This window comes from Salvia hispanica, chromosome 6 (genome assembly GCF_023119035.1).
Source record: "Salvia hispanica cultivar TCC Black 2014 chromosome 6, UniMelb_Shisp_WGS_1.0, whole genome shotgun sequence".
In the NCBI taxonomy this organism is placed as follows: domain Eukaryota; kingdom Viridiplantae; phylum Streptophyta; class Magnoliopsida; order Lamiales; family Lamiaceae; genus Salvia; species Salvia hispanica.
In genome coordinates this window covers 4,689,418-4,717,295 of record NC_062970.1, presented here as the reverse complement: position 1 = coordinate 4,717,295, position 27,878 = coordinate 4,689,418, and the positions used below count along the sequence as shown (strand labels likewise).

The following is a 27,878-nucleotide window of genomic DNA, read 5'->3' as shown; positions in this document are numbered from 1 at the left end:
AACAAAATCTGCATTGGTTGCTTCCCAAATGGTCATCACATGTGCAGAGCTTTTTGTAGTTTCTCACCAACTCTTGCGCTTCTAGCAACCACTGCAGCTGCAATACCCTCATCTTATTTACCTTCACTTCCATACACACCGCTATGGATCGTCCAATGATGTCCACCACTCTTAGCTTCTCCTTCGCGCCAGAATAGAACAACTCGCCTTTTTCATCAACTTTTAGTGTTCCTAGGTCACCCAGTGGCTAAAAAAGCATATTTTCGGGTTATATAAAGACCGTGAAACCCAAAGAAGGGTTCGATTTCATTTAAAAAAAACAATCACATTAATATGTCATTTGGTGGGTTCGACAACGGAAACGATACCAACTTCGTTTTCATCCTTCAAGGGATTACAGATTTTACCAGTGCTTGTAGCACCCATTGTATCTGTTTGTGTACCTATCTTCAAGGGTTCGACAATGGAAATGAGCATATAGTGTTGACTGTGATGCTATCTTTGCATCTGTTTATGTACCTACCTTTCAAGAAATTCAAGAAGAGCTGTGGAGAAAAGGTTCGTTTCTTCATTGAACCGTTTGGTTCAAGAAACAGCAAGTGGATGGTAAAAGAGTCCGGTTTCTTGTTCGTGTAAAAAGAATCCTCTGCCGCCTTGCTTTGTTTCAAATACTCTTATACCTCAACAATGACTCTCACTCTGCAGCTCAGGCAAAGACATGGAAGAAGAAGTCAACAACGAGCTTCCTCTTCCTGACATTGAGGTCAACAGTGATGTTCCACGCGGACCATTTGCACTCCTAAACAGGTATGGAAACAAACTGAAGCGCTTGAGTTCCAAAGGGGGGGAAAATAGCTCAAAATCTCAGCTTCTTTCTGCTATGACCATCATGAATATGGCTGAAAAAGTACTATCTCAGTCCATACATGAAAAAAGAGGTGATGTATCCAACCTTGTGGAAGCTTTTGGATCAGATTATGCTGATTATTTGAAGCGCGTCGTATGGCTGCTTGATGCTTCTGAGAAGCTCACAAAACGACAGTATGATGAGGCCGAAGAGCTGCTTGTGCTAGCCCTCTCGGGCTCTCTTGAAGGTCACCCTATTGAAACAGTTCTCACATTTTATGGTAAATATCTACAGGAAAAGATTGAAGTGGAGAGAGGAAGGATAGATCTTGAGAGAAAGGTTGAGCATGTGGATATCGAACAAGCAGTGATGGATCTCAAAGTTGGCGTCGTTGAATGTGAACAGAAACTCCCCTACAGCCAAATCTCAAATTTCACTGGGGTTCAGACCATTCTTGACTCTGTTGCAGCAGCTGAGAGAATTCATTTCATTGATTTCGGGCCAAAGTTTGGGTCGTATTGGATACTAGTGATGGATGCTCTAGCTAGACAAGGCGTGAAGCAGCTCAAGATCAGTGCAGTATTCTCAGCTACAGATAGTGTTGAAGAAACTGGCAATTTGCTAACATCTTTTGCAGAGTCCATGAACTTGCCTTTTGTGTTCAAGATTCTTCATCTGGACACCTGGGAGTTTAAGAAGGATCATCTGCAGTTGGAAGCCGGTGAAACAGTGGCCGTTTTCATGAAGTTCTGTCTCATGCCATTATCAGATCAGCCCAATGGTATTGGAGCTTTACTAAGAGGGATCAAGGATCTCAACCCTCTCATATTGATAGTTATCGATGTGGAGGCAGATATCAATGCTCTGGATTTTGCTCATCGGTTCAAGGAGGCGCTCCTCCTCACGTGTGCCTTATTTGACAGCCTAGAGGCCTGCCTGGGACGGGGGAACCACTACAGAAAGATAGTGGAGAAGGTCCACTTTCAGGAGGTGATCTGCAATGGCATTCTGAGTGAAGATGGTGGTTTTAAGCGATGTTTTAAGATTGATTTGTGGAGAAAATACTTTGCAGAGTTCGGTCTAGTGGAGATGGAGCTCAGCCAGCCGTCTATGCATCAGGCAAGATTGATGGTGAAAGGAAGTCCTAGCTGGAGTTGCTGCACGCTAAAAATGAACGGCAAAAGTATGATTATTGGATGGAACGGGATCCCAATTCAGTTCGTTTCTGCCTGGAAGTTCCATTATCCTGTTTCTCCAGCAATAGATCTCTTTATTTTGCACTAAATCATGCAGTTTTGCATACGTAGCTATCTCCAAAACTTGTTATATGCCCCATAAATACATTGGTATATTGTTATTCTATTTCAATCAAGAAAGGTCATGAAAAAATAATTTTTAACACAAACATGTGTGAACTATTCTCTCCCATTCCTGAACTCAGCCTGTTCCCTGATTCTGTTTCGGGATGCTTCAGTGTCCATGGATCAACCTGTTTAGCGCATCTCAAATGCTTTCCTTGACTTTTGTACTTGCCTTAATATTCATTCTTTGCCTTAATTAACCCGATGATGGGCTCTATGTTGAAGTTCGTTTAACTGAGTTTCTTGTGCGTCTTGTTTAGACACATGTTGATTGGACATGTTTAAATCCTAGATCCTTAAAACTACATCTCTTATGTTCAGACATAGTTTAAAATTGGTCTTTCCTAGGTAACATCAAATGTCTCATATGAGGTTATATTTATTCCCTTCACATTCCTAAGAAACAAAAAACAGCTATTGCTAATGCAAGCACATCGTTATCTATCATAAAAACAAGTAGATGTTTCCAAATTTTCGTTGTAATGCCCCAAAAAGAATGAACCTTTAGTGCCCGAATGGCTAGAGAATAGAATGTCTGAAAGTATACACAAGACAACAAACCATTTTGTTCTCGTTTGTTTAACAAGGTCGCTGTCTTTTTTCCGACTTACATCAATCTTTCAGCAGCTCAACGGACTTGTTGCAGACACGTTATACAATAACAATGTCATGCAGAGAGAGAAATCTGCAAAGCAAGGGAGCATGTCTAGCTCTAGCAATGCCTCTGCACAGAAAGCCAAAAGAGAAAATCAGAAACAGGCTAAGTAAATTGTATGCAAGATTTTCATTGTGTTTGTGTAACAATGTCATTACATTTGCTTGGAGCATGTGATGTTTTATTCCATAGAGACTGATCCATATTCACTATCTTATTGTTATGTAGGATTTTGCATATATAGATGCAAACACCCTTTTACATGTGAATTTAGCTCAAATATGTTCAAAAAATCTATATTGTTGATAACATGTTGAAACATACTACATACACTATACTGAGCTTAAATTTTGCTGCTAACAAAATCTGCATCGGTTGCTTCCCAGATGGTTGTGCCATCACAAGTGCAAAGCTTTTTGTAGTTCTCACCAACTCCTGCGCTCCTAGCAACGACCGCAGCTGCAATACCCTCATCTGATTTATCTTCACTTCTATACACCGCTATGGATCGTCCAATGATGTCCACCACTCTTAGCTTCTCCTTTGCGCCAGAGTAGAACGCCTCGCCTTTTTCATCAACTTCTAATGTTCCCAGGTCACCCAGTGGCTGAAATAGCAACTTTGGGTTAAATAAAGACCATGAAACCCAAAGAACTTGCAGAACGAGATATAGCTTTTGTTGGGTTTGACAAGGGATATGATACCAACCTCGTTTTCATCCTTCAAGGGATTAAAGATATTACCAGTGCTTGTAGCACCCTTTGTGAGATCACCAAATTGATTGATCGACCAACCGTGCTTTCCAGGGGGCAAACCGCTGAAGTTGGCTTCTATCCTAGTCAGTTCCATGTTAACTTGGGCTAAGCGGACAACACCGTATATAGATGGCCCTTTAAATTCAGCAACAGCAGCCGATACTAGAAAATCTGCACAAGTTTACAAGGTTCATTGATGTTTAAACAATCTTTTCCAACTCAGAAAAGTATTAGTATCGTAATTTCAAGAGACACAATTAGTGAAACTGCTTCAAGTCAAATAATATTCAGAGAGTTTCCAGTAAATTCTGTTAGAAAATTATCATTTACATCAAAGAATCTAACCTTGATTCTCAGGATATGCTATTAATTAAGCTGAATGTATCCACTACTAGCTTTTTTCTTTAACACCTTTACATTTTGGAAGTCATGACTATTAAAAAAGAAGTGATTAAAATGGAGAACATCCAGCTGAATCAGCAATCCAGAGGGGTGAAGCATGAATGTTATTAAAGACTGAGACATCCAAGAGAGAGAGAGAGAGGATAAAGGCTAAACTTTAAAGCTTACCATCAGGTAGACCTTGTCCAATTAATCTGGCCTTCCGTCCAGTCTGGTCCAAGGCTTCAGTCAAAATCCTCACAGGTGAAATTCCAAGAACCCTTACAACTTGATTGGTTAAGTCCACATCCACTTTTTTAACACCTAAAAGTTGAGCAATGAGCAAAAAATCATTGTTAAATTGTAGAATGGAACTACCTAAGAGTAACTGGTTATAACAGAACAGAAGCATTACTTTCTAAGATCCTCACCATCAACAGTCTCCAACTTATTCTTGACTGAATTAACACAGCCCTCACATTTCATATCCACCATAAATTCAGTCTGTCCAGACATGCTAACAGTGAGAGATATTGCAATACATGGTCAAAATGCCAATAGTGGCCAGAAAAGTTGATCGAACATAATTTCTATTCCTAAACTAGTCACTGGAAATTCACGAAGAACCAAATCATAATGATAACTGATGTAAACTGAAAGGGCAGAATCCCAATTCCCAAAAGAAGATACAGTAATGAAAGTAACCAATGATAAGCAAATGCAAAATGATGAGTCTTTAACCATGCAAGGAAAAAAGAAATGTTTATGACACAACAGAATAAAACAGATATTGACATACAAAGCAACAATCATGGGATTTCATTATCTATTTGTTTGCTTACTAAACCCAACTGCACGGGATAAGACTACTTGATTGACTTCATAAATCTTTATTGCATGTTATCCTTTTATTAAAGAAATCAATTAATCTTTAGCCAAGGACTTTTTTTAAAAATATGAACCAGGCGCAAAAACCACAGGAATGGACTGTTTCACTAATGAATTGCAGTCTATGAAAGCCACTTGGAAGATCATTTAGACCTACAAACAACTAAGAGGTATGTAAGAGAACTAGGCTAATGAAGAAGCCTGTGTCTTTTCTATTGGAGTTGGAAGTCTGTGTCTTTTCTATTGGAGTTGATTTATTCCAGCATTTAAGTTTTAATAATAGTACTATCTACTTAAACCTGCATTTTTTTTTTCACAAAATCTAAAAATGTTAACATCTAAAATTAACATGTGGCCCTCAAGATAAGTGCCTAGAACTTTCTCACTAAAACAACAAATGCATGGTTCAATTAAACCTCATGGCAACACCAACAAATTAATCATCATTTAGAAACAGAGACAATAAAGAAAAACTCACCAGTAATTCTGGCAATCTGGCGCCGTTCTGCCCCCCCCCCAAAAAAAAAAAAACAATTCAGACGATCAAAATAAAAATAAATTTCCATATCACAATTTAATAGTGAGAAAAGGTAAAATGAAATCATCACCTGCGTCGATTTTTCGGGATCCATTTCGACAGAAACGGGAGACGAGTTCGCTACAGCTTTCAAAAGCCCCGATTTTTCGGCTCTGAGCGAGAGCGAGCCGAAAGATGGGGTTTCGGATAGCCTTTTGAAAGAAGTGGAAGACGAAGGAGACGACGATGCGACTGAAGAGATGGCGAAGGCGGCTGGAATTGCGACTGCGGCTGCTACAGCGGTCGTTCTTGCGGCGACTACTGACCGCAAAAATGCCATTTTTTTCCCCACAACTGCCAAAAATTTGTGGATCGCAGCTACTACTTCTAGATAATTCGAATTTGTTAGTACTACTTAGTTAAGTTTATGTAAAATTGAATTTCCATTTCGGTAAAATTTGGAAGATCTATTGCTAACTCACTCTCACAAATTTAGTGGTTTAAAATTTGTCACGTATAATTTTTGTTTTTATTAATTAAATAAAAATATTATCAAATAGGAGTTTTGGATGAAAAAATCATTATAGTATGTTGAAAATATAAAAAAGATTCATTGAAAATGTCAGCACATTTTGTATTGACATTTTATATGTACTTATATTTGTTTTTTTATTAATATTTTATATGTATTATATTGACATATTAGAATAACAACATTCACATTAATTTGCTACTTGAATTATACGAAAATTTAAAATTTAAATTAAGATAGTTATAATCATTTAAAGTTTGTGGATGTTTCTTGAAAGTTGGTTATAACTAATTGCGGTGAATTATGACATTAATATTCTGATTGATATTTTATTTATATTGTATTGATATACATGGATGGATGATCTTGTGCCTTGATTTAATAATCTAATGTCCGTCATATTTAGTTGTAGTTAGCAATTTATAGGCGAGTTAGCAATATAACACACTCAACGGTTAGCGAATCTAATTTTTACCATTAGAAGAGTTGAAAAAAGTCACTCATGTTAAAAAAAGTTGATGTTGATGTCATGCATGCCAACTTCTATACCATGTTCTTTCTTTGTTCCTTTCTTGATGAGTAAGCGAATCTCATCTTCTTTCTGCTGTAACCATCATGAATATGGCTGGAATAGTATTATCTCAGTCCACACATGAAAAAAGAGGTGATGTTTACAAACTTGTGGTAATTTAATTGTCACTTTTCTTTCTATCAATACCATCATAGAAACGAGACCACTAAAAATGGAAAAGCTCCACATTAACTGAAGATATGAGATTGATCAAAAGCTTATTTCACATACACATTTTTTAAGAAATATCACTAATGAATTGTCTCAATCAAATTGTGCTTAGTTCACTCTTCAGCATTCATCATTACTGAATGCGACAAAAAGAAGGTAAAAAAACAATTTCCAGTAGAATTCTGGTGAGTTTCTTGAAGCAAATGCTTAGCGAGCACCCAATTTAGGGCAACCAGCAGCGAGTGGCAAATCCAAATTTTCTGCCGTTCGGAATGTTCTTGGTACCATCTTGTCGACGTATAGTGTTCCATCAAGATGATCGCATTCGTGTTGAAAAATCCTTGCTTGCCACCCCGAAGCATCAACTCTGATTGCTTGGCCAAATCGGTCAAAACCTGTAACCTCGACCTCCGAGTGTCGTTCCACTATCGCTCCGAACCCATTAACGCTGCATATCACATTTGAGCAAGACGAGAAACGGAGCTATGACTTTAGCATGTTTCAAGTAATATGTGGTGTGGACTTTATAACAAAGATAACTAATTCAATGTTCCCTTGGTCTTACCTCAAACACCCTTCGAAGAAGAAAGCACTTTGGTTGCCCTTCTTTTTCAACTTTGGGTTGATCACAACCTGCACTAAAAGAGCTTAAAATTGAGTCTCATAATCATATCAGATGCTCGATTTGATATTTACATACCAAAAGATCAAAAGGTTGTCTGTTTTGCGCCATGATCTCTTCCTTTGTCGTATAACTAATGTACTCTATTGTATCTTCCAGAACAATTATCTGTTTGCAGACAAAAAAAGGACTTTCAACTCAACCAATTCAGCAAATGCAAACACAATTACGGCGTCTTTGGTAGGAAAGATTAGTCCAATACTAGTTTATTAATCTGGACCAGACATTGTTATCGATACAAGTGACTGATATGACTCGAACGTTCTCAACCGTCTCTAGTTCATTGTTCCTCCAATGCTTATCAATCTCGGCCTTATTTGTATGTTGGACGGCAGGGGCCTACGTGTGGCAGGTGGACAGGGCGAGTGTCCGGAAAGGACAAAAACGTAATTATAAGGCTGAATCAACGAAACAATCAAGGCTACAAAACACCTCACTGATTCTATCTTTGTTTTCAATATCTATCAAACCAGCAACATAATTTTTATATCTTGGTTTTACCAAATGAGCCATGATTTTTCATAGTATTTCTTCTACAATATGAGAGACTTAGAATAAAAGTGAATGTAATTGATAAACTATAACAGTTCAAAATTATAAAACCTACCTAATTTCTGCTCCAATTCAATCGAAGTAACCTTTTCAAAACCTATAATTCCATAGTGACTACCTAGCTTAACAATTCCAATCAAATCATAAATGAGCATTTTACTAAAAATCAAAATCATCACTACATCAAACATAAAAGAGGTGATTGAATTAATTCATATACTAACCTTCAAAGGGATGCCAATTTGTGGAGCAGCGAGGCCAACCCCAGGCGCCGCTCTCATCACCTTCACCATCGCATCTATAATCTTCTGGATCCGATCCGACCCGATTTCCTCGGGTCGAACCTCCTGAGCCGGTTCGTGGAGGACTGGGTCGCCGGCTTTCACTATCTCCGGCAGCACATCCTTCTTCTCGCGCATGCCCTGGTACCATCTGGCTCGGGCTGCCGACTGGAGCTCCGACTGGAGCTCCGGGTCGGGTCAGAATAGACAGTAAAAAAATCATTGTTACATTGCAGAAAGAAACTACCTAAGAGTAATTGGTTAACTGAACAGCAGCATTACTTTCTAAGATTCTCACCATTCTATTCCTAAACAAAGAACCAAATCATAATAATAATTGATCTAAACTGAAAGGACAGAATCCCAAATTAATCATCAATCAAGATTCAGAAACAGAGACAATAAAGAAAAACTCACCAGTAATTCTGGCAATACGGCGCCGTTCTGCTAGAAAACACGCCCCAAAAAAACAATTCAGACGATTAAAAAAAAAAAAAAACTTTCCCTATCAGAATTCAATAGTGAGAATGAAATCATCACCTGCGTCGATTGTTCCGGATCCATTTCGACAGAAACAGAAGACGAAGGAGACGATGCGACTGAAGAGACGGCAAAGGCGGCTGGAATTGCGACTGCGACTGCTGCAGCGGCCGTTCTAGCGCCGACTACTGACCTCAAAAATGCCATTTTTTCCCCACAACTACTTCTACTTAATTCTAATTTATTACTTATAAACACCATCCATTTTTAGTAAAGTTAAATTGAATTATTTTTCCAAGGGTAGTGAATTCCCCATGTTTAGGGATTTTGGTAAAATTTCCAAGATATTTTAAAACTCTAGGTAGCACATATGATTATGATTGTTGTTGATTTTCCCACTCTATTTAAACATTTCTTGTATTCTTGTACTATTGAGTTTTTTTCCATTAGAAGAGTTCAAAAAAATCACTCATGCAAGCCAACTACCATGTTCATTCCTTGTTTCTTTCTGTTGCAAGAGGGTGTGATTCTCATCAAGCAACATCAGTTATGTATATGCTATCTTTGTATCTGTTTATGCCTATCTTTTCAAGATATTTAAGAAGAGCTGTACAGAAAAGGTTATTTTTTAGATTGAACCGTTTGTATCAAGAAACAGGTGGATGGTAATAAGAGTGACAAAGAGTCTATCTTCTTGTTTGTGTAAACAGAATCCCCTGCCGCCTTGCTTTGTTTCAAATACTCTTATATCTCGACAACGACTCTCACTCTGCAGGCAGCTCTGGCAAATAACATTCCTCAAGAAGTCAACATGGAGCTTCCTCTTCATGACATTGAGGCCACCGGTGATGTTCCACGCGAACCATTTGCGCTCCTAAACAGGTACGGGAATAAACTGAAGCGTTTGAATCGTATCCAATCAGAAGAAAGAAACAGCTTGAGTTCGAAATCTCAGCTTCTTTCTGCTGTAACCATCATGAGAATAGTAATATCTCAGTCCTCTAATGAAAAAAAAGGTGATGTTTACAAACTTGTGGAATCTGATTATGCTGAGCATTTGAAGCGCGTCTTATGGCTGCTCGGTGCTTCTGAAAAGCTCGCCAAACGACACTATGATGAGGCCGAAGAGCTGCTTGGGCTAGCCCTCTCGGGCTCTCTTGAAGGCCACCCTATTGAAACAGTTCTCACACTCTCTGGTAAATATCTAAGGGAAAGGATTTATGTGGAGAGAGGAAGGATCGATCTTGAGAGAGCGGTCGAGCATGTGGATATCGAACAAGCAGTGATGGATCTCAAAGTTAATGCTGTCGAAATTGAACAGAAACTCCCCTCCAGCCAGATCTCAAATTTTACTGGGGTCCAGACCATTCTTGACTCTGTTGCAGCAGCTGAGAGAATTCATTTCATTGATTTCGGGCCAAAGTTTGGGTCGTATTGGATACTAGTGATGGATGCTCTAGCCAGACGAGGCGTGAAGCAGCTCAAGATCAGTGCTGTATGTTCAGCTAGAGATAGTGTTGAAGAAACAGGCAATTTGCTGTCATCTTTTGCAGAGTCTATGAACTTGCCTTTCGTGTTGACGATTCTGCATCTGGAGACGTGGGAGTCTGAGAAGGATCGTCTGCAGTTGGAAGCTGGTGAAACAGTGGCCGTTTTCATGGAGTTCTATCTCATATCACTATCAGATCACCCCAAGGGTATTGGAGGTTTACTAAGAAGGATCAAGGATCTCAACCCTCTCGTTTTGATAGTCGTTGATATGGAGACAGATATCAATGCAGTGGATTTTGCTCCTCGGTTCAAGGAGGCGCTCCTCCCCACGTGTGCCTTGGTTGACAGCCTAGAGGCCTGCCTGGGACGGGAGAACCAGTACAGAAAGATAGTGGAGAAGATCTACTTTCAGGAGGTGATCTGCAATGGCGTTCTGCGTGAAGACGATGAAGATGGTGGTTTTAAGCGATGTTTTAAGATTGATTTGTGGAGGGAATACATTTCAGGGTTCGGTCTAGTGGAGACGGAGCTCAGCCAGCCATCTATGCATCAGGCAAGATTGATGGTGAAAGGAAGTCCTAGCTGGAGTTCCTGCACGCTCAAAATGAACGGGAAAAGTATGATTATTGGCTGGAACGGGATCCCAATTCGTTTTGTGTCTGCTTGGAAGTTCAGCAATGACGAATGTGTGGAAAAGCTCTGAAATATATTATCAAGTTTCTCCAAAAACAAATCTCTTTATTTTGCACTAAATCATGCAGTTTTGCATATGTAGCCATCTCAAAATTTTGTTACATGGCCTCATGAATACAGTGGTGTATTTTCATTCTATTTATACATGTGTTTAAGAGGTTGTTCTATTCCAATCAACAAAAGTCATGAAAGAATTTAATTTTTACACAAATCATGTGTGAAGCATCTCCAAAGTGCAGCATTCTCTTCCATTTTAAACTCAATCTGTTTCTTGCTTCGTTTGGAGATGCTTTAGTTTCTATGGATCAACCTGTTTAATGCGTCTCAAACTCTTTCCTTGACTCCCGTACTTGCTTTGGAGCGCAAATGGTTGCCTTAACATTCATTGTGGAAGCTCATTTATCTGAGTTTCTGAAGTTGGCTTCTATCCTAGTCAGCCATGTTAACTTGGGCTAAGAAAAAGTAAAATGAAATCACCACCAGCGTCGATTGTTCCGGATCCGTTTCGACAGAAACAGAAGACGAAGGAGACGATGCGACTGAAGAGATGGCGAAGGCGGCTGGAATTGCCACTGCGGCTGCTACTGCTACAGCGGTACTGACCTCAAAAATGCCATTTTTTCCCCACAACTACTTCTAGATAAATTCGAATTTATTACTTATAAAGACATTCATTTTCAGTAAAGCTAAATTGAATGATTTTTTGAAGGGTGGAGTATTTCCCAGTACTCAAGACTTGGTCAAAAAAAATTTAATGTTATAGTATAGGGCAGTGAATTTCCCATGTTTTGGAATTTTATAGTTGTTGTTGATTTCAAAGTTAATGGAAATATAGCTGAATTCGCCAACTCTATTTAAACATTTCTTGCATTCTTGCACTGACTATATATTGAGTTCATCTTTTACTGCTGCTAACACCAAAAGAGGTCTCAGTTAGGAATCTAATTTTTACCATTAGGAGAGTTTAAAAAAATCACTCATGTTCTTAAAAGTAGATGTTATTGTCACGCACTTCTTTGTTCCTTTGTGTTGCAAGAGGGGGCGATTCTCATCAAGAAACATCAAGTTATGTTTGATTCTCGTAATGCTAGTGGATATGCTTTCTTTGTATCTGTTTTATGTCCCAAGAAATTTAAGAAGAGCTGTGGAGAAAAGGTTGTTCTTTTCATTGAACCGTTTGCATCAAGAAACAGGTGGATGGTAATAAGAGTGACAAAGAGTGTGTCTTCTTGTTCGTGTAAACAGAATCCCCTGCCGCTTTGCTTTGTTTCAAATACTCTTATATCTCCACAATGACTCTCACTCTGCAGGCAGCTCTGGCAAATAACATGCCTCAAGAAGTCAACATGGAGCTTCCTCTTAACGACATTGAGGCCAACAGTGATGTTCCACGCGAACCATTTACGCTCCTAAACAGGTACGGGAATAAACTGAAGCATTTGAATCATATCCAATTAGAAGAAAGAAACAGCTTGAGTTCGAAATCTCAGCTTCTTTCTGCTGTAACCATCATGAGAATAGTACTATCTCAGTCCACTCATGAAAAAAGAGGTGATGTTTACAAACTTGTGGAATCTGATTATGCTGAGCATTTGAAGCGTGTCTTATGGTTGCTCGATGCTTCTGAAAAGCTCGATAAACGACACTATGATGAGGCCGAAGAGCTGCTTGGGCTAGCCCTCTCTGGGTCTCTTGAAGGTCACCCTATTGAGACAGTTCTCACACTCTCTGGTAAATATCTAAGGGAAAGGATTTATGAGGAGAGAGGAAGGATCGATCTTGAGAGAGCGGTCGAGCATGTGGATATCGAACAAGCAGTGATGGATCTCAAAGTTAATGCTGTCGAAATTGAACAGAAACTCCCCTCCAGCCAGATCTCAAATTTCACTGGGGTTCAGACCATTCTTGACTCTGTTGCAGCAGCTGAGAGAATTCATTTCATTGATTTCGGGCCAAAGTTTGGGTCGTACTGGATACTAGTGATGGATGCTCTAGCCAGACGAGGCGTGAAGCAGCTCAAGATCAGTGCCGTATGCTCAGCTAGACATAGAGTTGAAGAAACAGGCAATTTGCTGTCATCTTTTGCAGAGTCTATGAACTTGCCTTTCGTGTTGACGATTCTGCATCTGGAGACCTGGGAGTTTGAGAAGGATCGTCTGCAGTTGGAAGCTGGTGAAACAGTGGCCGTTTTCATGGAGTTCTGTCTCACACGATTATCAGATCACCCCAAGGGTATTGGACCTTTACTAAGAGGGATCAAGGATCTCAACCCTCTCATTTTGATAATTGTTGATGTGGAGACAGATATCAATGCAGTGGAATTTGCTCCTCGGTTCAAGGAGGCGCTCCTCCTCATGTGTGCCTTGGTTGACAGCCTAGAAGCCTGCCTGGGACGGGAGAACCAGTACAGAAAGATAGTGGAGAAGATCTACTTTCAGGAGGTGATCTGCAATGGCGTTCTGCGCGAAGATGAAGATGGTGGTTTTAAGCGATGTTATAAGATTGATGTGTGGAGGGAATACTTTGCAGAGTTTGGTCTAGTGGAGACGGAGCTCAGCCAGCCATCTTTGCATCAGGCAAGATTGATGGTGAAAGGAAGTCCTAGCTGGAGTTCCTGCATGCTCAAAATGAACGGGAAAAGTATGATTATTGGCTGGAACGGGATCCCAATTCGGTTTGTGTCTGCTTGGAAGTTCAGCAATGACAAAGGTGAGGAAAAGCTCTGAAATACATTATCCAGTTTCTCCAGAAACAAATCTCTTTACTTTGCACTGAATCATGCAGCTTTGCATATGTAGCTATCTCAAAATTTTGTTACATGGCCTCATGAATGCAATGGTGTATTTTCATTCTATTTATACATGTGTTTAGAGGTTATTCGATTGCAATCAATAAAAGTCTTGAAAAAATTTTACTTTTACACAAATCATGTGTGAATCATCTCCAAAGTGCTGCATTCTCTTCCATTTCTAAACTCAATCCGTTTCTTGCTTCTGTTTGGAGATGCTTTAGTTTCTATGGATCAACCTGTTTAACATGTCTCAAACGCTTTCCTTGACTCCCTTACTTGCTTGGGAGCGCAAATGGTTGCCTTAACATTAATTGTGGATGCTCGTTTATCTGAGTTTCTGAAGTTGATCTTGTTTAGACACATATAGTTGCTAAAACTGCAGAGCGAGAGTTCTTGCGGTCTATCTTTAGAATTAGACCCTGTGGCAGGAGATTCGACAAAAGGTCTCCATCTCTTATGTTCAGACATAGTTGAAATAAGATTTAAAACGGAGACTACTATCTTGTTGGAGTCGTCTTATTGGACATACGCTGCCTTCAACACTGACAACAATCTACACTTGGCTTCTCTTTAAGCTTACAATCACGTCTCGGAATAGAAAGTATGTGCTTTGCACTCATCATAAATTTGTTTGCTTTCCATTTGTGCATATTCTGTTGCATTGTTATTTTGCATCTTCTTTCCTAGGTAACATCAAATGTCTCATGTGAGGTTGTGTCCAGTCCCTTTACATTATTTGTAAGAAACAAAAAAACAGCTACTTATAATGCAAACACATCGTTGTCTATGATAAAAACAACAAGTAGATGCTTTCAACTTTTCATTGTAAGTGTCACCAAAAGGAATGAACCATTAGTGCCTGAACCATCATCTTATAATGACTAGAGAATAGGATGACTGAAATTATACACAAGACAACAAACCATTTTGTTGTCGTTTCTTTAACAAGGCCACTGCCGCAAATTTTCCAACTTACATCAATCTTTAAGCAGCTCAACGGAACCGTTGGAGACTCGTTATAAATAACAACATCGTGCAGAGAGAGTAATCCGTGAAGCAAGGGAGCATGTCTAGCTCTAGCAATGCCTCTGCCAAGGACGCCGAAAGTGAAAATCAGAAACAGGTACAATAATATGCAAAACTTTCATTATGAAGTTGTCATGTATTGTTCTGATCTTGGCTTCTTACAGAGATACGATACCGTTGATGAAGAGCTGCAAGTTCAAGCTAATGTCGTCTCTCTCGATTATCTTTATCTAGAGATGGTTTCTCCACCATTTCAAGATTGTCTAGAAACTATGAAAATACTTTCTGAGATCAAACCTCAAGATTCTCAACCTACACTTCCATCTGCATCCTTTGAGGTTCCGAGGTGCTGCAGAAGGAGCGTTGGCATCGAAAATAAGACACGGAGACAGCCTCAATCTTCGTCTCAATTGTCAGCTAATCACATAATTGAGTTGGCTGCAGCGTCCTTCGTCCATTCCAAAATTAGCCATACATTTGCGAGCACCCTCTCCGGCCTCTCTGCAGACGACGCTAGAGATGTTCAGCTCGTGCTGAGTCTGCTGAAGTGCGCGGAGAAAGTCTGCAGTGAGCAGTATGATTGTGCAGGCAATCTTCTTGAAGTGCATAGCAAGCTGAGGTTAAACCAAATGAATGTTATACAAAGATTGGTGTATCATTTTAACCAAGCTCTTTGTGAAAGGATTGAGCGGAAAACTGGGAGATTCAAACATGTGTTGCATAGCTCGCCACATGACTCCTCCATAGCCAAAATCTCTGATATAGCTGCAGTTTACCAGAAACTGCCTCTCAATCAGGTCATTCAGTTCACCGGCATTCATTCAGTGGCGGACCACGTCTCAAGATCCAGAAAGGTGAATATTGTTGATCTAAATATCTGTTGTGGTACACAAATGATGATCTTGATACAAAATCTAGCAGAAAGGTCGGATCATCCGATTGAACGTGTTAGAATAACTGTTGTAGCAGCAAGCTCAGATCATTCAATAGAAGAGGCTGGTTTTCGACTAAAATTCTTGGCTGAATCCTTGAATCTGTACTTCTCCTTCCATGTGGTCAGCTTAGAGTATGTTCTAAATCATCAAGAAAACGCCTTGGATCTCGATCCGGAAGAAACTGTCGTAGTCCATGCATCATTCGCCTTAAGGCATATGATCACTGATCCAAACCGGCTGGAGGCCTTGATGAAGTTCATCAGAAGCATCAATCCTAGTTTGATGATCATGATTGAAGCTGAAGCAAATGTGAACTCTCCGATTTTTGTGACCCGTTTCGTTGAGGCCCTCTTCTTCTATGGGGCTAACTTTGAGTATTTGGAGGATTGTTTGGATAGCGAGGGCGAGAGGTCATGTCTTGAGATAGGATTCTTTGGGCCTGCCATAAGGAACATTGTGGCAGCCGAGGGAAAGGAGAGGAAGTTCCGGATTGTGGGGATAAATGTGTGGAGAAAGTTTTTTGAGAGGTTTGGAATGGTGGAGACAGAGCTCAGCACATTATCCATCAGCCACGCGAATCTGGTGCTTGAGAGGTTCGACTGTGGGGATTCCGGCACGCACTCTATGAACGGGAAGTGCCTCGTTGTAAACTGGAAAGACACACCAATGTGCTCACTATCTGCATGGAAGTTCCAAGAAATATGAAATAGGCTTTTATTTTTCTGGAAACTGCTTTTTTAAATGTATGATTTTTGCCAGTTTTGGTTAACTGTTTCAAGATGGTGATGGCCCTTATCAAAAGGTCTTGATTAAATTTTAACTTGAGCTTTTTTCATTAGAGAAAAACACAGAGATTTATTTTGTGGTATATTTTTCATTTGTTGGTATTTTTCTATTCCTCAATAAACTATTGTATGCATTGTTCATTTGCATCTATTTCATAAAAGTGCTCACTGTCTGAATGGATGTTCCAAAATTTGTGATCTCTTTAGCTTCTGAGAAACTACTTTTTGGAAATGTATGATCTTTGCCAGTTTCATTTAAGCTTTTTTCATTAAAGAAAACAAAAATAGACATCCCACATTGTACATATCTTGATGTTTTTCTCTTAACTTCATCAAACATAATTATATGTTGTTAACTACTACTATATCTCTTACCTAGGAGTTTGCAGTAAACAAGGATAATCTGTTTGCTTGGGAAATTCAGATGTGTTTTGTCCAGTCCTATTGTTTTACTAAAATATTTTAATAATTCAAATAATAAATTTCTTTTTTTTCCCATTGTCTAGCTGCATAGTATAATGGCTGTGCTCAGAATAATTTTGGCTGAACTTTTTGTACTATAGTTTATTGGCTTATATAAGCTCATTGTTTTCTCTTGTCATTGATTGAATTTGTAAAATTCATAATAAAAATATAACCTTTTTGGCTTGATTTGCTTGTCTGATATTTTTGTAATCAAATCTGTGACATCAGAGACCGGCTGAATAAATAATTATTGTGTTAACAAACAAATGTTGATATATGTTGATTCCTATTGTTCTAGTCTTCCAAAGGCTTGAACTTGATGAAGAAACCAGTGCACCCTCCATTTCAAATGTCCACAGAAGATGAATTTGATTCCTTTGAGGTAACAAAAAGTCTATTTTTTTTTTGCAAAATGATGAACAATTTCTTTGATTGTAGATGGTTTTCAAGGAATTCGGTTAAAACAATTTCATGTTGTTTTGAATTTCAGGCATACGAAGAAGGCGATGCTGATCGAAGCCTGGTGCAGTACGCAAACGGGGAGCAAACTCAAGTTTCCGCTTTGGATGATTTATATCTAAACATTGTTTCTTCACCATTTCAGTTTTGTGATGAGGAGATGGCAAAATTGTCAGGTTTCAACTCTCAAAACTCACCACTTGTTGAAGCAAATGAGGAGGAGAAGTCCTATGCATTTCCCTCTGCATCTATGGAGATTTTGAGGGGCTGCAGAAGTAGGATTAGACTGAGCAACGAGGCTGAAGTGAAGGCGCCGCCTCCCTCAGAAATGTCGATCAATCATGTGATCAAGCTCGCTGCAGCCAACTTCATCCAGTCCAAGATGGCATGTTCAAGTGAACTTTATGCTATCAACCATCCATATGCAGATGTATTTCTAGACCTCTCCAGAGAGAATGCTGCGGATGTTCGTCTCGTGCAGGACCTCCTTTCATCTGCTGAGAAAGTGGATAATTATCAGTTTGATTCTGTAAGCAAACTTCTTGAAGAGTGCCACAGGCAGAGTTTTAAGCAAATGAACAAAACACAAAGATTGGTGTACTATTTCACTCAAGCCCTCTTTGAAAAGATCGAACGAGGACAAGGGAAGTGCACGAATAAAATGGAAACTCCACGAGATCTCACTGCCCCGAGCTCTGCCACAGCTGCCTTCTTCGAGAAGCTGCCTTTCTCTCAGATCACACAGTTTGCTGCCGTTCAATCAATGGTGGAATGCATATCCGGTTATAGAAAGGTGCACGTTGTTGATCTTGAGCTCCGTTGTGGGGTCCACCAGACCGTCCTGATGCAAGCTCTGGCTGCAGCCAGAGCTTGCACCGTACATTTCAAGGTAACTGCAATAGCGATTGAGGCGAGCACCGTGATTGAGGAGGCCGGTGTGAGGCTTAGAGCTATAGCCACTTCCTTGAATGTGGATTTCTCCTTCAATGTGTTAACTTTAGAGGATGTTTTCAATCATCAAATATGCGTCTTCGATCTTGATGATGACGAGGCAGTTATAGTCCACAGCGCCCATGCTTTGGAGAAGCTCGTCTCGAGGCCAAGGGAGCTCGATGTCTTGATGAGGATCATCAAGAGGATCAATCCTAATGTGATGGTCATCACTGAGGCCGAAGGGAATGTGAACTCCCCGGCCTTTGTGGACCGTTTTGTTGAGTCTCTTCTCTTCTGTGGTGCTTATTTCGACAGTTTGGGGGATTTGTTGAGGAATGGTGGTGCGGAGAGGTCGTTTATTGAGGCGAATATCCTCAGCCCAGTTGTGAGGAACACTGTGGTGGCTGAGGGGCACGAGAGGGGGCACCGGATTGTGGGGATAGAGGTGTGGAGGGCCTTTCTTGGAAGGTTTGGGATGGTGGAAATGGAGCTTAGCAAAGTGGCTCTGGATCATGCAAAAATGATTCTTGATAGATTTGAGTGTGGAGATTGTTGCACAATTGGATTCAATGGAGATTCCCTCGTTGTTAGCTGGAAGGAGACACCAATATGTTCATTGTCTGTGTGGAAGTTCAGGTAAAGCAAGAGCATGGAGTCTAAGAAAGTTGGTTTCAAGACTCAATTAATCTCCATTCCACACTTCCAGCTTATGCAGTTAATCAGAAATACAGTTTTTATGATATTACTAGCAAATGTGACATTGGATGATTGGAAACACAATAGGTAGACAAATTTGCATGCATTTTTCAATTCCATTTATATCCAACACCCTTATCCCATGTATGTAACTATGTAAGCAAAAGCAATGGCGAATCCAGATAGGGTGGGTGGAGTCTGGAGATCGAATGACCCCATCACCAGCCCATAAGGGTCTGGGCCTGAAAATTCAATTAGATTTGACTTTTGGAGTTGTCGACTTGTCGTCCCTCGGTGTGGCAGCTCCACCTGAACCCCTTGGGGTTCATTCTTGTTCTTTGTTTTGTATTGCTTAATTACTTTACACAAATGAGTTATCCCTTTTGAAGGGACATGTACAATGAAAGAAATACTTAGCTGAAATATATAGGATTTGATTTTTCTATTTCCAACTAAATATCAGGTTAATCAAGCATGATTGTTCTTGATTGCTAACAACATGTACAAAAAAGTTAGATGAGCATTAATATCTTCCACTCTATTCTTGATATAATAGAAATTGTCTTCATCCCATTTCCTAATAAATGTATGCATCCACTCAAGTTTCACCAGGTCATGCATTTGGTTGGGGATTCTTTTTCCGATATCGAATAATTTTTAATTTTGTATCAGCATTTAAAAAAACGTTCTGAAATTATTTATTTTTTCTGTTGATCATTTCAAACTTCATTATACTGATTAAGAAGACAGTTATGTAATGGGCAACCTCTAACTCGTTCCTTTAATTATATAATGTGATATGAGTTTCTTTTTATTTCTCCCTTCCACGTGAATAACGTTTTTTTAAAATTTCAGGAATTAAAACTAATCAATTACTATTATAACTTTAACTTTTTTTCTTTATATTCTGATTTCTTTTCTTATACTATATTCTAACGTAAAAACATTGTTTCGAACATCATCAAAATACTACGTTTTTGTACATGGATTAGACAATTGAGAAAAAAATTTGAAAATTTATAATTTAATATTCTATTTTCAAAAGTTACGTGATCTACTTGAAATTGACCAAATATTGGGATTTAAATAACTATAACCCTAGATACAATACTTAAATTATTAATTTTGGGAAGAGAGTTTTATAGTACTACTACCAAATTAGGCCAAAATTATTGAGCAGTCATCCAGTAGTCCACGTTGCTGTTGGCGCTTGCTTCTAAAAATTGCTAATTTGGTGAATAAGTATGATCGGCTAGAATCAAATACATGTCGCTTTTCATTTCATTTTCGAGGAATTCTAAGACATTTGGAGAAATATGAATTTTGACAATACAATGTTTCCTGATTATGTGGAGAATTGAAAATGCGTATTGAATTGTGCAGTCCAAAATGAAAAGGATTTAAGTTTTTGAAACTAATTTCTTAAACCTACCATACCAACCACATGTAGAACAAAGCTAATTTAATATGGCAATAGTGTTTGAAATCACGACTAGCAACTAATTAATTTAATTTTACTATTGAGACATGATAAACACGATACTAAACCATATGCTCATATGACGAATACTATAACATAAGTTAATTAAATATAAGTAATTAAGTAGTCATACTCTTTCACGCATAGAAACATCATACAGCCTCTCGCCCTATAAAAATAGTTATAGTTTTCCATTTTGATTTTTCTACTAAAATGATTCTATATACTATTTATGATAAAATTTATTTTTAATAAGCTGATTTCAACTCTGCTTTACCGAAATTAATATAGGTATAGGTAATTGTTACCTTTGTAGATTCAACCAGTATGCTTTACCAAAATTATTTATATTTTCAAAGATGCAATAGATTTATCATTTCATGATGTCATTCCTGTCGATTCAAAAACAAGATAATGAATTAGTTACAAGATGCAATAGCTACTGCATAATAAATTATGTATACAAAATGCACATCGAACTAGAATAGAAAATATCTTATGTTGTGTTGTAGTATAATTGAAACTAGAACAACGGTACGAAAAATCTGATATAAACATGTACTATTAATAAGTTTGGATTAAGCTTTACTGAATATAAATACTTATCGCGTCGATTCATTAGGAAGCCGATAATTTTGGGTTGGGTTAGGAATCTTTAGATTAGAACAGGTTACGTTCGGGTTACCCAATAAGAAATACTCCATATTACTATAATTTTATTCTTTGCGCAATTATGATATGATTTTAACGTGTAATATTAGGTTTGTATCGTTATCGTGTCGTGTCAATCTAAATTGTATCTATTGTTAACAGATTTGTGTCATGTGTGGGTCATTCGGGTTTGAATTCGTGTTCAGATTGAGAGATTCCTTAACATGTACTGAATTGAGTTGATCTGATAACAATCTAACCCGAACTACTTAACTTTGACTTAGTATTTCTATTTTTTTTAAAAAAATTAATGCAAGTAAATTAATGTAAATATATATGACTAATTAATGTAATGGAAAATGATTGTTAAAAAGAATTATGCCAAATCAAATGGCACAATATATAATCTGAAAAAATAAAAAATATAACGAAATGAAGTGTTGTACTCCCTCTGTTCCACTAGAAAAGAAACGTTTTCCTTTTTAAGTTGTCCCATAAAAAATGAAATGTTTCTTAAAATAGAAATAAATTTATCTCTACTTTTCCCTCTCTCTTACTTTACTCTCTCTTCTTTAACTCACAAAACAGCACTACATAAAATTTTGTGCCGAAAAGCAAACGTTTCATATTTATTTGGACGGAGGGAGTATATTAGAAAAAACAAGAAAATTACAACAATTGCAAAAGGCACATTCTACATTAATATTTTACAAGTCATCATCCATGGAACAATCCACATTCTCCCCACCAAAACACACACACACCCACACGTACATCTGTGTGTTTCCTCCCCCATCAGAACTGGTAAATCCCATCAACAGCCGGAGACTGAAAAGCCGGGTGCAGCCATGGCCTTTCAACATCAAAATCTTTCAAAACATCCCTCACAAAACAATCACCATCCTCATCTTCTTCCACATCAATGCAAGAATTTCTATTGTAAGTATCCACAATTTCTTCTAAAAACTGCAGCCTCTTCTTCAGCTCCTCCCCATGCAGCCTCAAGGCCCTGTTCTCGGCCTCCGCCGCCGCGTAGCGCCGCCCTATCTCGTCGATCTTCCGCGTCAGCTCGCCGCTCTTGGACCCGAAATACAAGATCTGGTCGTTCAAATCCTTCATGTGCTGCTCCCTCTTCATCCTCGAGCGTCTCGCTGATTCCCGATTCGAGATCTTCCTCTTCCTCTTCTTCTCGTCCTCCTCCGATGAGCTCGAGATTATGTTTATGGCTGACATTGCTTTTTTTCAATTTTTTTCTGGGATTTTTGGACTTGTTGTGATGCAAGGTGGGACTAGATTTTCTTGAAAAAAATTTAAAAATTATTGGGATTTTTGGACTTGTTGTGATGCAAGAGTGGACTAGATTTTCTTGGTTTTTTTTAAGGGAATGATGGTGGGATTAATTAGATTTTGCTTATGAAAAAACGTAAAACCAGTATAAGAAAACTACTGAAAATGATTGGAGAAGTCTAATTCTAGACAAGAATGCTGAGATGACACCACTCATAGCAGAAAAAGAGAAGATTTTTGCATGAAAACAATGGAGTTTTGCATGGAAATCATGTCTATGAAGTACTATGATTTACGAATATGGTATAAATTGAATGATGTAATAAGATTTGTGGGTTTTTTTGGATTAAGAAAAGTGTGAATGATGAGGAATAATGGAGGGTGATAACTGATAAGGGTTGAGGAATGGGGTTTATATAATGAGAAAGGTTGATTGAAATACAAGAATTTTGAATCTTCCAAGCTAAGGGCATATACAATTGGTAAGAAATGGTGGACTAATCCCCATATGGATAACGATAGCACACAAATATATGTATATATTAATATCTTTGTGTATGTGTGTGTGTGTGCATTGTACTAGAAGTATTAAATTGAATGGACTTTAATTTGTGATGTGGATAAGGTTTTATAAATTGAAGAAAAAGTTTGGAGAGCCAAAATTTTATCTCTATCTAGTTCTTGATATTGAAAAGTCTGCCACAGGTTGTGATGTATATATTGTTGATTAATATTTTCAAGAAAGAAAACCGAGTAGCCACATATTTGATGTCTAGAACAATCTTATGATATTTCTGCTTTTCTTGTATTTTTCATCTTTATTTCACATTGTATTTCCATCATAGATGCAATATCCATAAAATAAAAGACTGCACTCAAAATAAGGACTATTCATTATTATTATAAATGAATTTCAGTTAACATGTGTATTACTACAAAAACTGAATGTGAACAAAATTATATATAACCAATCCTAATAATTCATCGTTAATTAAATGCTGCAAATTGAATAGAAAACTTGTAAGGATCTATCGCTGAGCTCAAGCTAGTTAATAAATGTAGAATTAAATCAAATAGCAAAAGATTTGATAAAGTGGCTATATCTTGTTAGCGAAAGCTTATAGTTTGATTAGTGAACCAAATTATTTTAGTTGAGTGACGAAACTCTAGCTAATTCCAACCAATTCTTTCAACTTGTTTGGTATTTGCATTATTGCAATATAAACTAATAAGAAGATAAGAGGATTTAGTTGTTGTATTATTGTATTATTGTAATATTAAAATCATTAAGTAGATAAGAGAATTTTAATTGATGAATTATTGTCATAGCCATCTTGATAATCATTTGTCAAACTAATATTGATTTGGTTATAAGTTACGTCTCCAATTGGGTAAGGTTTTTGGAGATCAAGAAAACAACAATTTGGCTATCTCAAGAATGACAGGTAGGCCTACTATGTAGAATTATTATTTTTTTTTTAAAAAGCAATGATTATATTAGAGAGTAAACAAAGATGAAAATTGTAAAGTGACAGATCTCAATAACTTTTGTGAAAAGCTTCACAACCATGGTGCACTAATTTATTTTTTTTAAATCAAGTATAGATAAACAAATAAAGCTTTTCACAGTGGTGGGCTTACCCTATTTATTCCCTCTCTTTATCCAGATTGAAGATTTTTGAACTAGCCAGTCAAGTACATACAGCTGGACATATACAACCTTAAAATAAGAAAACGGCTAATAATAGCATGTTTGGCTCCTGGAATCAAAACTTTTCTTTAGGACTTTTTTGGACTATCCAATGTTACAAGTCATTCATTTACTACTACTAAACTAGATGGAAAAACAAAGATTTGACAAAATATTAGGATCACTAATACAAGATTTATAAACTACAATGTCTACATAACACAACATCCAAAGGAGATCCAAATATTGTAAGGATAATCTATCAAGGAGGACTCAAAACGACAGTACTTACTTTACGCGTCTGCTCCAGTTTCTTTCCACAGAGATCATGGAAGGAGCAAGTCCAATAGTCCAATCTCCAATGCCAAGACATGCATTAGAATTGGAGGGACCAATTCTATTCGGGCTCTCGACAACACAAACTTAAGCCAGATCCATGCCGTGAAGTCATTTCTATTATTTGGAACTAGGTGATGGTCCTTTTGTATTTGTAACATTCTCAGGAATGGCTGAGCCATTTCCCAACTCTTGTGCAATGCCATTTGCTTCTTCTGTGCTCATGTCATTAAAACTTCTTTTCTTGGATGATGAAGAAGGACTAACCTCTTTGTCTTTCGTTGGCTGCGCTTCAGAGCTAGACATAGGAAACAATGGAGGTTCACAACCGCTCAGTTGACAGAAGACTCTCTCGACAGTGTCATTAATCTCCTTCCCCAAGCCATTTTGATCTAAGATCAAGTCCCAAACTGATCTAGAAGCCTTCTCAAGTACAGGAGCCCTGCATATAGTTGCCAACAACATTAACTCTTACATATTGTGTTCTGATTCCAAAGAAACAAACTACATGTTCTGGTTCCCGAGAAACAAACTACGGGACATACCAGTTTGCATATGCTTTGTCATAATAAAGCATCATGCTGAATCTGGATAGTGCAAGCTGAAAATCCATTGACAATGCAAAACTTCAATGTTTTGAATGGCAGGAAGTAGCTAGCTACATGCAAGCCTTCTAGAGATAAAACCCAATGAAAAGGACGAAAGATAGTTTCTCTTAAACAAGCAATTTAAATTTCATTTGCCTTAGACTGATTGCTCTAAATCTACGATCATCGTAAGTCATATGAGGAAAAATAACTATCTCAGAATGCCAAGGCAACACACTATGGACACTAAAATCAGCATGCTCAGAACAGAATTTATTATGGCTTAAAAGCACTCCAGGAGGGTACTAGTAACTTACTCAAGCTCTTGTCGTAGTGAATCAAACAATTCTCGCTTTGTCTGTTTTTCAGCACCAGCAGTGTTGAGAACCTTACTCTGCTCCACCATTTTTATTGTGTTGCTCTTTAGCTCTTCCTGCAAGAAATCCAGGACAATGACTATTTTTGATTTTATGGATTGCCGATTCATACTACAGTGAAATAATCAAACAATCTCCATGTCCACGAAATAAAGAACCAATCCAAACATCCACGAGAACAGAAACAAGAAGATTTATAAGTAGATATCACTTATAAAATGGAGGGTGTGCCATATGCAAAATTGCAAATGATATCTGAGCAGTTCATTAAGTATGTTGACAACCACCACATGTCACAAGCTCATGCCACTTTAGAGTCAGGCAACTGAAGAAATCTTCTTGTTGGATATAGATAAATTAACTTCCTAAGAATTGGGAAGGGGGGTTGTTATATCACAGTTGAGGCTTTTTAAGGAGTCTTAATGAACTGTTGAGATAGAGATGAATTAGTTTCTTCAACTTAAGACACAAAAGGAAGGAAAAATATAAAAAAGTGAAAAATAAGAGTCTTTTGTGGAATGACTGACAAGACACGGGAGCTCCTCATTCTCTAGCTTAAGTGCAAACAAGAAAGGGAACAAAAGCAGCAGATAAAGAAAATCATGCATATCAGTCATCCTCCATATGTTACATGCATCCAAGCGATACGTACAAAGTCTTGGGATGAACAACTAGATGCATATAAGTCGGCCAACAGACAGTTCATTCAAGCTTAAATTTACATTACAAGCTTCTTAAGATACATCTCCTTTATCATAACATAAGCTCCCTAACAATCATATAAATCCGCAGTAAACCCCACGACATTATAGACATTATTCACATAATACGCATATCACCATTTACGATGTATGATAGGATGTGATGCCTATTAATTCTTGCATCCCACGATGGATGAGTCTCTAGATATAAGGTTGGGAGCAAATCCACACTCAGAGCTAGCTTATGAGAGCAGTTGGGGGTTCAGCCGGCAATCCTTACCATCAACATCACAAGAAGAGTTGCCCATCATCACTTCTCAAGGGAACATGCCGTGATGGAAGAAGAAGTATCCACACAATTTTAACACCAAAAGATGTAAACTACTACCTTTGTATACAGTATTATCAATAACACTAACAACCATGCATCACTAGTTCCATCTCAACTCCCAAAACTTAAATGAGGGAAAATATCTCCATTCAGCAATAAAAAAATTCATTACTCGAAATGTGAGCTCACACAATTCCCAAAAACACTTCACAAATCCCAAAACTTTGAAAAGAGGTTAACTGAAAAATACGAACTGCTCATGGATAAAGCTTCCCTGAAAAAATTCTTAGAAGCGCGAACGCAGGATCACCAAAACAAATAAAAATTCAAAACAATTACCAATTTAGCAGTCATGGAGCTCGTCAATGCACGGATAAACTAATAGAATCGTCAATTACAAAACCTCATCCCTTAAAATCACAAAAATCAAAGTACAAACATGCAAAAACAATCTCACATTGGCTTTAAGCTGGTTGATTATCTTCAAACGGATCGCGTCGATGGTCCCATCGTTCATGAGCGTCTCCAGCACGTCCTCCGGCGTTATCACCGGCGATGCCATCTCGTAAGGCCTTGTTTGGGGATTTCGGAATTATCAATTTATCTGAAACTCTCACAGCTGAATTCGGAGATTAAATAGGGCTGTGATCGTGATTCGTGAATCGTTGACTGGTGCGGGCCGGGTCGAATCCAGCTGACAAGTGGGCCGGGTCGAATCCAGTTGTAAAATGGGCCGGGTAGAATCCAGTTGGCAGCAAGTCCAATAAGATTTAGGTGTCAGTAATTCTTTAATTATTAAAGTTGATTTTAATTATTAGCTAAAGTAGCAATTAATTTACTAAAACAAATATAGTAGTAGTGTTTGTTAATTCTCTTATGTACGGATGTACGCATTCAATTACCCGATTTTCTCTAACTACATTTATCTATGGTACGATTCTTTATGATATCTTTGTTTGGCAGCCTTGAGAGTGATCTGATTTTGATTTTGTAAAATTTTATATTTATGTGATGTTCTACTATTTAACAAGGAAAGTAATAAGAATCTTGAGAAAAAATAAAAATTTATAAGTTTTCAAGATCTTTATTTTCCAAATCCTATTTTTGCATAGATTTTTTTTCTTAATTCAATGATTCTCACGTATTTTGATAGTATTTTAGTATTATTTTATTAGTCTATGAAAATATAAATAAAATAGTTAAAATTATTAGCATAATAATAATAATAATAATAATAATAATAATAATAATAATAATAATAATAGTAATAATAATAGTAATAGTAAAACAATACTTATCAGTTATTTAATGTTAATAATGATGTTAAATTGTTAGTAATGTTATCACTTAATTAATGATTGGGTATGCATAACATTTAGTCATCTTATCGATTACTCTTTTCGTCCACGAACATGAGTCTCGTTCATAATTTATTTAAAACTAATAACAAGTGATGCTCATATACCACTAACTTTTTTCATCTATTTTTCT

The 27,878-nt window shown here is 37.8% G+C and overlaps 9 protein-coding genes across 13 annotated transcripts; 5 read left to right on the top strand and 4 right to left on the bottom strand.

Annotated features, from left to right (window-relative positions):
* The first annotated feature begins 718 nt into the window (after positions 1–718).
* Positions 719–2,131, top strand: LOC125194531 (DELLA protein GAI1-like). The gene has a single exon (XM_048092795.1). It carries the CDS (start codon positions 719–721, stop codon positions 2,129–2,131), a length of 1,413 nt encoding a protein of 470 aa, XP_047948752.1.
* A 538-nt stretch (positions 2,132–2,669) lies between these two features.
* On the bottom strand, positions 2,670–5,789 carry LOC125192845 (copper chaperone for superoxide dismutase, chloroplastic/cytosolic-like). Of its 4 annotated transcripts, none has more exons than XR_007171479.1 (7): positions 5,496–5,789; positions 5,366–5,392; positions 4,431–4,503; positions 4,189–4,323; positions 3,572–3,789; positions 3,022–3,470; positions 2,670–2,932 (listed from the first exon to the last, which is right to left on the bottom strand). XR_007171479.1 is itself a non-coding variant. In XM_048090511.1 (7 exons), exons 1-6 carry the CDS (start codon positions 5,742–5,744, stop codon positions 3,207–3,209), a joined length of 966 nt encoding a protein of 321 aa, XP_047946468.1. In that variant the 5' UTR covers positions 5,745–5,789; the 3' UTR covers positions 2,670–2,932; positions 3,195–3,206. The 4 variants fall into 4 exon arrangements, 3 of the variants coding, with proteins under 3 accessions (XP_047946468.1, XP_047946467.1, XP_047946469.1); XM_048090511.1 differs by having other exon boundaries at positions 3,195–3,470; XM_048090510.1 differs by lacking the exon at positions 2,670–2,932 and having other exon boundaries at positions 2,978–3,470.
* Positions 5,790–6,713: 924 nt separating this feature from the next.
* LOC125192846 (peptide deformylase 1A, chloroplastic-like) lies at positions 6,714–8,934 on the bottom strand. Of its 2 annotated transcripts, none has more exons than XM_048090513.1 (6): positions 8,734–8,934; positions 8,611–8,640; positions 8,137–8,373; positions 7,379–7,468; positions 7,244–7,311; positions 6,714–7,126 (listed from the first exon to the last, which is right to left on the bottom strand). In XM_048090513.1, exons 1-6 carry the CDS (start codon positions 8,932–8,934, stop codon positions 6,886–6,888), a joined length of 867 nt encoding a protein of 288 aa, XP_047946470.1. In that variant the 3' UTR covers positions 6,714–6,885. The 2 variants fall into 2 exon arrangements, with proteins under 2 accessions (XP_047946470.1, XP_047946471.1); XM_048090514.1 differs by having other exon boundaries at positions 8,611–8,637.
* A 550-nt stretch (positions 8,935–9,484) lies between these two features.
* On the top strand, positions 9,485–10,867 carry LOC125194530 (DELLA protein GAI1-like). The gene has a single exon (XM_048092793.1). The coding sequence runs from the start codon at positions 9,485–9,487 to the stop codon at positions 10,865–10,867; it is 1,383 nt and encodes a 460-aa protein (XP_047948750.1).
* A 537-nt stretch (positions 10,868–11,404) lies between these two features.
* LOC125194529 (DELLA protein RGL1-like) lies at positions 11,405–14,696 on the top strand. The gene is made up of 4 exons (XM_048092792.1): positions 11,405–11,452; positions 11,896–12,057; positions 12,168–13,566; positions 14,641–14,696. Exons 1-4 carry the CDS (start codon positions 11,405–11,407, stop codon positions 14,694–14,696), a joined length of 1,665 nt encoding a protein of 554 aa, XP_047948749.1.
* Positions 14,697–14,714: 18 nt separating this feature from the next.
* Positions 14,715–16,314, top strand: LOC125194528 (DELLA protein RGL1-like). The gene is made up of 2 exons (XM_048092791.1): positions 14,715–14,771; positions 14,839–16,314. Exons 1-2 carry the CDS (start codon positions 14,715–14,717, stop codon positions 16,312–16,314), a joined length of 1,533 nt encoding a protein of 510 aa, XP_047948748.1.
* An 831-nt stretch (positions 16,315–17,145) lies between these two features.
* On the top strand, positions 17,146–19,366 carry LOC125193846 (DELLA protein RGL1-like). The gene is made up of 2 exons (XM_048091767.1): positions 17,146–17,241; positions 17,350–19,366. Exons 1-2 carry the CDS (start codon positions 17,179–17,181, stop codon positions 18,889–18,891), a joined length of 1,605 nt encoding a protein of 534 aa, XP_047947724.1. The 5' UTR covers positions 17,146–17,178; the 3' UTR covers positions 18,892–19,366.
* Positions 19,367–21,747: 2,381 nt separating this feature from the next.
* LOC125192882 (bZIP transcription factor 53-like) lies at positions 21,748–22,769 on the bottom strand. The gene has a single exon (XM_048090553.1). The coding sequence runs from the start codon at positions 22,309–22,311 to the stop codon at positions 21,874–21,876; it is 438 nt and encodes a 145-aa protein (XP_047946510.1). The 5' UTR covers positions 22,312–22,769; the 3' UTR covers positions 21,748–21,873.
* Positions 22,770–24,117: 1,348 nt separating this feature from the next.
* Positions 24,118–26,986, bottom strand: LOC125192352. The gene is made up of 3 exons (XM_048089894.1): positions 26,845–26,986; positions 25,296–25,411; positions 24,118–24,833 (listed from the first exon to the last, which is right to left on the bottom strand). The coding sequence occupies exons 1-3, from the start codon at positions 26,947–26,949 to the stop codon at positions 24,512–24,514; spliced, it is 543 nt and encodes a 180-aa protein (XP_047945851.1). The 5' UTR covers positions 26,950–26,986; the 3' UTR covers positions 24,118–24,511.
* Positions 26,987–27,878: the final 892 nt, after the last annotated feature.

What these genes read in the sequence shown, in the direction of transcription:
- LOC125192846 (XM_048090513.1), bottom strand. Translation starts at nt 8,934, where the DNA reads ATGGTGTTTATAAGTAATAAATTAGAATTAAGTAGAAGTAGTTGTGGG. An exon ending in AAATTGGCATCCCTTTGAAG is followed by an intron (nt 7,469 to 8,136) that starts GTTAGTATATGA and finishes GTCTGCAAACAG; the next exon opens with ATAATTGTTCTGGAAGATAC. An exon ending in TTCTTCGAAGGGTGTTTGAG is followed by an intron (nt 7,127 to 7,243) that starts GTAAGACCAAGG and finishes TGTGATATGCAG; the next exon opens with CGTTAATGGGTTCGGAGCGA.
- LOC125192882 (XM_048090553.1), bottom strand. Translation starts at nt 22,311, where the DNA reads ATGTCAGCCATAAACATAATCTCGAGCTCATCGGAGGAGGACGAGAAG.
- LOC125194530 (XM_048092793.1), top strand. Translation starts at nt 9,485, where the DNA reads ATGGAGCTTCCTCTTCATGACATTGAGGCCACCGGTGATGTTCCACGC.
- LOC125192845 (XM_048090511.1), bottom strand. Translation starts at nt 5,744, where the DNA reads ATGGCATTTTTGCGGTCAGTAGTCGCCGCAAGAACGACCGCTGTAGCA. An exon ending in ATCCCGAAAAATCGACGCAG is followed by an intron (nt 5,393 to 5,495) that starts GTGATGATTTCA and finishes GGGGGGGGGCAG; the next exon opens with AACGGCGCCAGATTGCCAGA. An exon ending in TGGACAAGGTCTACCTGATG is followed by an intron (nt 3,790 to 4,188) that starts GTAAGCTTTAAA and finishes AAACTTGTGCAG; the next exon opens with ATTTTCTAGTATCGGCTGCT.
- LOC125194529 (XM_048092792.1), top strand. Translation starts at nt 11,405, where the DNA reads ATGGCGAAGGCGGCTGGAATTGCCACTGCGGCTGCTACTGCTACAGCG. An exon ending in CGGCTGCTACTGCTACAGCG is followed by an intron (nt 11,453 to 11,895) that starts GTACTGACCTCA and finishes GTGTTGCAAGAG; the next exon opens with GGGGCGATTCTCATCAAGAA. An exon ending in GAAGTTCAGCAATGACAAAG is followed by an intron (nt 13,567 to 14,640) that starts GTGAGGAAAAGC and finishes ATCTTTAAGCAG; the next exon opens with CTCAACGGAACCGTTGGAGA.
- LOC125192352 (XM_048089894.1), bottom strand. Translation starts at nt 26,949, where the DNA reads ATGGCATCGCCGGTGATAACGCCGGAGGACGTGCTGGAGACGCTCATG. An exon ending in TCAACCAGCTTAAAGCCAAT is followed by an intron (nt 25,412 to 26,844) that starts GTGAGATTGTTT and finishes GATTTCTTGCAG; the next exon opens with GAAGAGCTAAAGAGCAACAC. An exon ending in TCACTACGACAAGAGCTTGA is followed by an intron (nt 24,834 to 25,295) that starts GTAAGTTACTAG and finishes AACTATATGCAG; the next exon opens with GGCTCCTGTACTTGAGAAGG.
- LOC125194528 (XM_048092791.1), top strand. Translation starts at nt 14,715, where the DNA reads ATGTCTAGCTCTAGCAATGCCTCTGCCAAGGACGCCGAAAGTGAAAAT. An exon ending in AAAGTGAAAATCAGAAACAG is followed by an intron (nt 14,772 to 14,838) that starts GTACAATAATAT and finishes GGCTTCTTACAG; the next exon opens with AGATACGATACCGTTGATGA.
- LOC125193846 (XM_048091767.1), top strand. Translation starts at nt 17,179, where the DNA reads ATGAAGAAACCAGTGCACCCTCCATTTCAAATGTCCACAGAAGATGAA. An exon ending in ATGAATTTGATTCCTTTGAG is followed by an intron (nt 17,242 to 17,349) that starts GTAACAAAAAGT and finishes TTTGAATTTCAG; the next exon opens with GCATACGAAGAAGGCGATGC.
- LOC125194531 (XM_048092795.1), top strand. Translation starts at nt 719, where the DNA reads ATGGAAGAAGAAGTCAACAACGAGCTTCCTCTTCCTGACATTGAGGTC.